The sequence below is a fragment of the Oryctolagus cuniculus genome, chromosome 3 (genome assembly GCF_964237555.1).
Source record: "Oryctolagus cuniculus chromosome 3, mOryCun1.1, whole genome shotgun sequence".
NCBI classification, from domain to species: Eukaryota; Metazoa; Chordata; class Mammalia; order Lagomorpha; family Leporidae; genus Oryctolagus; species Oryctolagus cuniculus.
The window spans coordinates 31,661,478-31,671,477 of NC_091434.1; the positions used below are offsets into that span (position 1 = coordinate 31,661,478).

Genomic DNA, 10,000 nt, shown 5'->3' on the forward strand with positions numbered 1-10,000 from the left:
ATGGGGAAGGTGAGCGGAGCACACGTTTAATAAAAAGAAAACAGAGCTTTATACAAGGCTTACTGGGAGCAAATGATTTAATTCGGAATCATTCTTCCTTTGCAGATCATTTTCTACGAGGACCGGGGCTTCCAGGGCCGCTGCTACGAGTGCAGCAGCGACTGCCCCAACCTGCAGCCCTACTTCAGCCGCTGCAACTCGGTGCGCGTGGACAGCGGCTGCTGGATGCTCTATGAGCGCCCCAACTACCAGGGCCACCAGTACTTCCTGCGCCGGGGCGAGTACCCCGACTACCAGCAGTGGATGGGCCTCAGCGACTCGATCCGCTCCTGCCGCCTCATCCCCCAAGTGAGTTTTGCTTGATTTGGCTCATGCTGCCTGCGTGTTCTCACTGAGTTACTGATGTGGGTTGGGGAGGTTTTACTTTATAAACAACGAGGGGCTATGTGGGTTTTCTGCACTTGCTTACACATAGAATACAGGCAAGAATCCACTTGGAGGAAGAGTCAGTTTTATGTTTAATTCTTGCTATCATTAAGACAATCAAAGTTGTCGATCAAATAGATTAGCATAATGAAATTTAAAACAGAACTTGCCAACGGGAAGCTGATTAGGCTGGAGATGGCAGTAATTTATAACAAATTCCATTCGTTTTCATTTATTTTAAAGAAATTTCTAATGACTGCATTAGGTTCTACTGTGGACTAATACACACTGAAGACTTGTTCGTATAGGATACTCAATAGCTCTTTAATTTGGGAAATCCCTTGAATCCTGGTTCCCAGGGACTATTTAAACCAACTTTTCCCTGAAGTACAGAAGTTCAAAATCCTACTTTAATGATAAATTTATATGTATATAAATAATTCTGGGAGAGACATTCTTATTAAAATATAAATTAAAATAAATTATTTAAGCTTTCCAAAAAATATATTTGAGTCACCCAGAGGGAAATAGGAATCAAAGAACTTGAGTTTCTGATGAATTCCAAGTTTGAACCTCACAAAAATATCACCTGCTAGATAAGAAACAGCGATTGATGTGCAAGAATTTGTCAGATGTTAGCAGAAGGCAGATCCACGCACAGCTATTTCAGAGTCATGATTCTTACATTGAAAATCCATGCCCAGTCTATCAAGGTCATCTTTGTTTGATTGGATGAATTCCATAAGAGGCTCATTTGCTTTTCTGGTTCCTTCTTTTTGTGCCCCGAGCAGACAAGCTCTCACAGGATGCGACTGTATGAGAAAGATGACCACAAAGGCCTCATGATGGAGCTGAGCGAGGACTGCTCCTGCATCCAGGACCGCTTCCACCTCAGTGAGGTCCGCTCCCTCCACGTGCTGGAGGGCTGCTGGGTCCTCTACGAGCTGCCCAACTACCGGGGGCGGCAGTACCTGCTGAGGCCTCAGGAGTACCGGCGGTACCAAGACTGGGGAGCCATGGATGCGAAAGCAGGCTCTTTGCGCAGAGTGGTAGATTTATACTAAAATAGGTTAACACTACCATTTTCTCATTTTGGAACCTAATAAAGTATTTAGTCTGTATTGTTGGCAATTACTGACTTCGAGTTTTTCTTGCATTGTGTGCAAATTAATTCACATATAAATACTCGCTGCTAAAGTTTGTGAAGGGCATAAGGGAGTGGGTGGAGTGGATTCAAGAGCCTGAAGGCCTGGTGAGTATGAGCAAGGCTCAGACATCAGGGAGGAGAGAGGATGCAGCCCGAATGAGAAAGAAAAGACAAGGCAAACTAGAGACAGGCAGATGGCGATGGGGGAACCCAGGCACTCCGCAGAAGGCTCTGAGGAACAGTGTTCCAAAAGTTTCCTTCCGGCCTGGAAAGTGGTTGGAAACTACAAAAGACAAAGTCAAGTGAGTTGTGAGGCCAAGTCCAGCTTGGCAAGAAGCCTGAGTAGACTGTGAGGAATTGGAGTTTTGTTGACTTTCAAGTGCAGTGTTAACATAACGAATACCAAGCTGCCATGCCTTTGCACCAGGGTAAACCTTTAGTTATTTCGGAGCCTGGCCCAAATGCTGCGTGAAGTATAGAAACTGCAGAACTGTACATGGGGTCCAGATAATGCAAATAAATTCATAAGGGAGACACATCAGTAGTTTAAGTGGTTTACATGATCTAATATATCACAAACATAAAAAGCCCTTTAACTACAAAAAAATAAGGCTCAAATTTATCTTGATGAAGAATGGGGTGGGAGAGGGAGTGGAAGATGGGATGGTTGTGGGTGGGAGGGAGGTTATGGGGAGAAAAGCCGTTATAATCCAAAATTTGTACTTTGGAAATTTATATTTATTAAATAAAAGTTGAAAAAAAAATAAAGCCATTATCAGCCTCAAAAAAAAAAAAGAGAAAGCAAAAAAAAAAAAAGGCACATTGAAGAAAGCTGTAATTTCTGGAGCTCCTTGATTAAACTACAGCCTGTGTGTTCACAAGTTAAGCCCTGCAAATTTGAAAAACAGAAAAGAAATAAAGGTGGGCAAACATTTGGAGATGGAGAACTAATGTGTTTTAACTTGAAAATTTCCCTCCAAATTATAAGCTGCCATTGGTCTGACCACTTTATACATTCTATAAAGTAAATAGAGGGGTCCTTCTGACACCTTGTTTTTGCTAATCCCTGTTGAGATTTGATGGACACCCTTCTGGAACTCCCCCCTCATTTCCATAGTTCTTTCATGAAACATAGCTCTTTTTACAAGAATGAAATCATGCTATGTATACTACTCTGAAATGTGTTTTCAAAATGCAATATAGGAGTGTGCTTTGGCCTAGCATCTGAGCTTCTAGTTGGGATGCCTACATTCCACATCTGAGTTGCTGGATTCTTCTCCCAGTTGCTGCTCTTCTCCCAGTAATAGTTTCCCTCTAATACACACTCTGAGATATAGTAGTGATGGCTCAAGTGATTGGGTTCCTGCTTCCCACATGGTAAACCTGGGTCAAAGTCCTGGTTCTTGGCTTTGGCCAGGCCCAGTTCAAGCCACTGATGGTGTTTGCAGAGTGAGCAAATAGGATATCTGATGGTCTATCTGTCCCTATCTCTGTCTCTGTTTTTCTGTTGACATAGTGTTTGAGACTCCACTTTGGATACCTGCATCCCAGATACCCGCATACCTGAGTGCTTAGGTTAGAGTCCCTGCTTTGTTTCTGATTCCAGTTTCCTGCTGATATGCACCCTGGGAGGCAGCAGGCCATGGCTCAAGTACTTGGGTCCCTATCACCCATCTATAAGACTGGAACTGACCTCTGGGTTTCCAACTTGGGTCTGGCTTGGTCCTGACTGTTGTGGGCATTTGGGGAAGGAATCAGTAGATGAAAGATCCCCATCAGTCAGTCTCTCTCTCTCTCTCTCTCTCTCTCTCTCTCCCAGCTGCCTTTCAACAAATAAAAATTAATTAAACAGTAATAATAAATTAAAATGTAATATAATGAGGACACATATCGAAGTCTGCACCATATTTTGTTTTATGGCTGAATTGCATCCCGTTGTTCAGAGCTCTCCAAGATCATTTCATCATTTCTCCCATGATGACTCAGCTTTCCCAACATTGCTTTTATAAAGAGTGCTGCAAAGAACATTGTTATATGTGTACCCTTGCCTTGGTGTGTCATAATTTGAAGAGGATGGAGATCCAGAAGAAAGATTGCTTGTTCAGAGTGCAAGTGTTTTTTTTTTTATTGTAATACACTTTCTCAACTGTTAGCCACTAGATTTCCTACCATCCATTAGACAGAATCTTTGCCATTGAGTACCTCCCATGGGTCTACCATCTGTAGCACTGGGGATGAAGACACAATCAAGGGGGGTGGGAGGGAAGTGATGGAGGGAAGCCATTGTAATCCATAAGCTGTACTTTGGAAATTATATTCATTAAATAAAAGTTAAAAAAATTTAAAAAAAAAACAATATTCCAACCCATGGTTCACTCTTCAAGTGGCCACAATGGATGATGCTGAGCCAGGATGAAGCCAGGAGTTGGAACTCCATTTTGGTATTCCACATGGGTGGGAGAGGCCCAAGTACTTGGGTCATCCTCTTCTGCTTTCCCAGATGCTCTACTAGAGAGGTAGATTGGAAGAACAGCATCAGTGACTGGATCCAGCACTCTGATACGGGACAAAGAATTTTTGGTTGATATATTTTTTTTCTTTCAGCACTTTGGATATATATTATCCCAGTATTTCATATTGTTTAATGATATTCCAATTCTTAATCATATTAAAAATTCCATTGCATGTAAAAAAAAAAAAGACACAATCAAAACAAACAGGGGCGCAGCAGGTTAAGCCACTGCCTGGGATGCCAGCATCCCATATCAGCAGTATCCAGCATCAGAGTCCTGGCTGTTCAACTTCTGATCCAGCTCCCTGCTGATGCACCTGGGACAGCAATGGATGATGGCCCAAGTACTTGGGTCCCTGCCACACATGTGGGAGACCCTGACGGAGTTCTGCCTCCTGACTTCAGCCTGGCACAACTCTGGTTGTTGTGGGGAGTGAACCAACAGATGTCATCTGCCCTTAAAATAAATAAACAAATAAAAACTTTTTAAAAAACTAAACAAGTGAAAGTCTTGTTGCTACCACCACAAACACTACATAGAAATAATTCTACATATCAACACTAAATAATAATAATCACTTTTCAAATCAAGTACTTACCAAGTACCAAATAATACATAAAATGCTTCTGAGTACTTTGACTAAGCAATTATGACAATAAAATTTATGACAAATTTCTAGAATAATTAAATGCAACGTATTTACTTAAATATTTCTCATGGTATGAGCTTTATTCCATAGCATTCTGGAAAGGAAAGTGTTTTCCTGGCATAACATACAAACCTGACACTTCCTCACACATCTTAACTTCCTACAGAACTGGTTATTTGTGCTTAGGAACGACATATCCCATGAACACAGTTTCCTGCACGTAGAAAGCCATCGGCTGAAGTTCTGCATGGAGGAGCAGCCACTTCCTGCCTTTGACACCTTCCCTGGAACAGGAGGCTGGGAAGGAACTGGTCATAGGTTCCCTACCCCTTCCACCTCCAGGTAGCTGACCCTACTTCCATCTCTCCCCTCCTCCCACCTACCTCTATCTCCTATCTTCCTGCCCCTTTATTCTGGTCTTGGGGAACAGGCAAAGTGAACCTTCCAATGCCTATCTCATTCTTTGGGGAGAACTTTGATCATGATCCAGAGAAACCTGTTGCTTGTACTAACAGGGCTTGGGAATCACATGCGAATCTTCCAAGGAGGAAATTTCTAAACATGATACATGTTGTAAATGACTTATCTTCTCTCTTCACACACATAAAATCACAGTAAGCTTGCAATCCAACATGTAATGGCCTTTTTCTTCTTCAGAATTCTAAGACACATTCCAAGGAATCAGCTTTAGCCACTGTCCTAATTTCACAAAATTTGGATTTGTACCTTTGATGGTGAATCATGCATCTTTAGTAAAGAGTTCTGAGAACAATAAAAATTAATGATAGCCATTGATAGTGGACAAGGATGTGGGTGCTTGAGTGATATTACTTGATTTAAAGTGAAAATACTGGGACCAGAACTGGGTGTTGTGGGCTAAGCCTCCTCCTGCCACACCAGCATCCCATATGAGTGCTGGTTCTAGTCCCAGCTGCTCCTCTTCCCATCCAGCTCTCTGCTATAGCCTGGGAAAGCAATAGAAGACAGCCCAAGTCCTTAAGCCCCTGCACCCATGTGGAACACCCAAAGAAGCTTTTGGCTCCTGGCTTTGGATTGGCCCAGCTATAGCCATTGCAACATTTGTGGAGTGAACCAGCAGATGGAAGACCTTTCTGTCTCTCTGTAACTCTACCTCTTAAATAAATAAATAAAGTATTTTCAAAAAGAAAAATAAAGTGAAAATACCTGGGACCGGCATTGTGGTGCAGCTGGTTAAGCTGCCACTGTGATGCCAGCCCCCACATCTGCTCTGGTTCGTGTCCCTGCCATTCCACTTCCAGTCCAGCTCCCTGCTAATGCACCTGGTAAAGCATTGGAAAGCGGTCCAAGTGCGTGGGCCTGTGCACCCACATGGGAGACCTGGATGAAACTCCTGGCTCCTAGCTTCAGCCTGGCTCTGCCCTGGTTGTTGCAGCCATTTGGAGAGTAAACCAGCAGATGGAAGATTTCTCTCTCAACCCTCTCTGTAATGGCCTTTCAAATGAATAAATAAATCTTTAAAAATAAATAAATAAAATATCAAGTGACACAAGAAGAAGATGGCAATTTTAGACTAACAGCTGTATAAATGAAGAGCATTATCTCAAAGCAAACAATTAGCTCAATCATTTCAGCTTATCATTCTTATGTCTACTCTGGACGACATAAGTCTATTGTTTGTAATAATTGTGGAAAAAAACAGATGGTTCATTACTTTAATAACACATCCATGTTTTCAAAGCTAGTAAGAGACAAGGATGGGAATCCAGCTTGGGTTTGTCACATGTCCTTAACTGCTTAGTTGGTCCTAACATGGGGAGCTCTATGGAGGAAAATCTTGCGAAATAAACCTAAAATAGAGTTTGGAAGCATTATGATAGTCCTCTTCCTAGATGCTCACCATCTTTCTCACATTCTTTAGATCAAGTGATTCTAAATATTTTAATTTCCTGGACCAATTTTATTTAAATTAGAACCAACATAAGACTTTCAATTTTCATTTTTGCCAAACAAAGACATTTAAGACATAAATACAAAACCAAAGGTGCAGACGTGTGCACAGCAGTTAGTCACTGCTTGGGAAGCCTGCATCTGAGTACCTGCTTTTCTGAGTACCTAGCTATCCTGTTTCTGAACCAGCTTCCCGATAATGTGCAAAAGTGCTTGGGTTCCTTCCATTCATGTGGGAGATCCAGACTGAGTTCCAGGCTCTAGGGCCTGACCCTGTCCTGGCTGTTGTGGGCCTTTGGGCAGTGAGCCAGCACATGGAAGACTGATTTTTTTCTTCCTCTCCCTCAAATAAATAAATTTTTTTTAATTTTTAAAAATGTTTAAATTAAAAGCCAGTCAGCATCTATTCATTTTTTTTTTTTTTTTGAAAGTCAGAGCTACAGAGAGAGAGAGAAGTCCTCCATCCAATGGTTCACTCCCCAATTGGCCGCACGACCAGAACAGTGCTGATCCAAAACCAGGAGCCAGGAGCTTCTTCTGGGTCTCCCACGTGGGCGCAGGGGTCCAAGAACCTGGGCCATCTTCAACTGCTTCCCCAGGCCATAGCAGAGAGCTGGATCGGAAGTGGAGCAGCCGAGTCTCCAACCAGCGCCCATATGGGGATACTGATGCTTCAGGCCATGGCGTTAACCTGCTGTGTCACAGCGCCAGCCCCCAGCATCTATTCTTACATTATTTTATAAAAAGACATCACATTGACAAAAGGACATTTCAATGCTTCAAAATAAACTTCCTAAAAATGTATGGTTGAGGCCAAGAAAGAGTATCTGGAATTTGACTCAGTGGGTAGCTTTTTAGTTAGTAAAAATCAGGTAAAACTGGGAAGAATTTGGAAACTCTCCTTTGGGCTGCAAGCCAATACATTCAGGGACCAAAGAGATGATGTAATTAAATGAAACTGCCACCTTTAAGACAACAGGGAGTGAACGGGATAATGGTGAACTGTGAAAAAGTCAACCAATCCAAACCATTAAAAAAAAATCTAAATACTTCATCTGTCAAACAAAACACATCTACAGTTCCGCTGGGAAGTGCTGTCAGCCAAGAACATCATTTGATTCCCTGAGCTTCCTCTCTCCCCCCATGGAATGACGTGGTGCCATCTATATAATGTATACACACAGAACTTTACCATGGAGCACACAGAAGTGAGGAAAGATACCCCAGCAATGACTAACATTAAATTATCTCTTTTTCTGAATAGGATGAGACTTAGATTCATAGAATATTTGCATTCCAGAAAATAAGGAAAGTGGTATTCTTATAAACTTTATTTTGTAGACTGACATTTATGCTACCTACACATATTATTGACCCTGCATGTAGCAAAACCCTAACCTGAAGTAGTCTCTCTTACCATCATTTTTGTTTTGTTTTTAAAGATTTATTTATTTATTTGAGAGGCAGAGTTACAGACAGAGGAAGAGACAAAGAGAAAAGCCTTCCATCTGCTGATTCACTTCCCAAATGGCCGCAACAGTCAGAGCTGCGCTGATCCGATTGATTAAAATATTTAAGTAGTAACGAAGGACTATTTTCCTGGACTAGAGTTCAGGGCAATGTTGTCTGTTCATCATCTCTTGTTCCCCCTCCAAAGACAGTCACCATCAGTCATTACAAGTAATTTGTGTTCTAAAATTTCAATTTCTATACCACAGGAGTAAGGATTCTCATATATTCATATAGCACAGTAAACACAGCTTGGGGCTTGGGACTTACACTCATTTGTCACTCTTGGAATTTTCTGTATATCATTGAAGTTAAACTGCACTTTGGCCCAAGCCAGTCCCTTTTCAATGCTATGAAAAAACTGAGATTTTTTTTCCCCAGGCTTCTTCAACCCCAACTAAAATAATGCTTTCTCTCTTACCAGTCAATGGGAAAACCAAGGCCAGATTCCCCTTGTCTCAGTCCTCCAGGTGTATTCTCAATGGTAACTGCATCTCAGCACAGGCAGTGTCCCCCACAAACATCCCCATAACACTCCCTGAGCTTCCACGAGTTCTAATCTCCCCAAAGCATTCAGTCTGTGTTCTCAGAGACTCTGACTGCTGATTCTTTCTGGTATTTTACTATGCATCTATCAACACTTTCTCCCACAGAACACTGGACCCCCAAAAAACTCTTGAGTGAAATAATGATGATTTTAAAATATTATAAATCATTTAAAAGTTTAATTAAAAAGATGATTTTATTCTTTAGATCTAACAGCTTATTTTCCACCAAACATAAGTACATTTGCAAACACATGCCATTATACAGTGGATAACAAGAAGCCGGAAAATAGGAGTTGAAGTCATCATAATGCACATAGTTGGGGTTTAATTCATAAATACCTACTTAGTAAGATTTATGACTCAAAGACAAGACAGACTACTTCCACGGGTCAACACAGGACTGTGAACAATTCTTTGAACATGAAAGAGGCTAGACTCATAGGTCATCTTCCACGCCAGTGCTCTTTCCAGCCCGTCAAACTATTCTCTTCCAGGCCAATAAATACTTTCTAAAGTCTTCCTAGAGTCCCAGCCTTCAGATATTTATTCCTTCCTCTCGCTACACCATTCCAGCCATAGCTCCTCTTTGTATTCATACAATTGATTTCCTCTGAGTCAAAAGCTTTGTGTACTCTTGTTCGCCAAAGAACAAAGTTGTAGCCTAGAGTCTACCAGAAATGCATTTTTAGGAGCTTGGTTTTATTTTGTAGAAAGTCTAAAGAGAATCCATTTTTGAGGCTTAAATGTATTAATTTTCCATATTGCCTCAAATTTAGCACTTTCCCTTTCAATTCTTCTTTCTGAAACGATGCATCTTGAAACTATTCTCCCTTTGGAATCATAGAACCACAATGAGCCAAGAGAAAAATATCTAAATCTCAGTCTTGTTCTAAACACGATTGCAACTAAATCCTACTCAATACTGGAGACCCCTGTTTGACCCGTTTTCTCCCATACTGAAAGTCTGAAATTCTGTGGACTGCCTTGGTAAAACATCCCAGTCTCATATACTCCTCAGTGATAACGTTCTCTAAAAGGACTAATTTGAAATGTTTGCCATTCAGTTAAGCTCATTTCTTTCCTGCGATCAGGGTTGGGGCACATAAGTAATATGGTAGCTGGCTCCTACGGATTACTCTGTGCATGCCCTAGGAGACTGCATTTGTTCATTTTTTTTACTCCCCCACTTACACTTTTTTGTTTCCCTCTAACCTATACAAATAAAATTGTGGACTATATATGAAATGGCTGAAGCTCTACTTCTATTATTAAATAGACA

The 10,000-nt window shown here is 41.3% G+C and overlaps 1 protein-coding gene across 1 annotated transcript; it reads left to right on the forward strand.

Annotated features, from left to right (window-relative positions):
* On the forward strand, window positions 1-1,557 carry LOC100354942 (gamma-crystallin C). The gene is made up of 3 exons (XM_070071594.1): window positions 1-9; window positions 106-348; window positions 1,215-1,557. The coding sequence occupies exons 1-3, from the start codon at window positions 1-3 to the stop codon at window positions 1,488-1,490; spliced, it is 528 nt and encodes a 175-aa protein (XP_069927695.1). The 3' UTR covers window positions 1,491-1,557.
* The last annotated feature ends 8,443 nt before the right edge of the window (window positions 1,558-10,000 follow it).

Excerpts from the sequence above, each read along its gene's own strand:
- LOC100354942 (XM_070071594.1), top strand. Across the intron at positions 349-1,214 it reads CCTGCCGCCTCATCCCCCAA|CAGACAAGCTCTCACAGGAT; the intron begins GTGAGTTTTGCT and ends TTGTGCCCCGAG.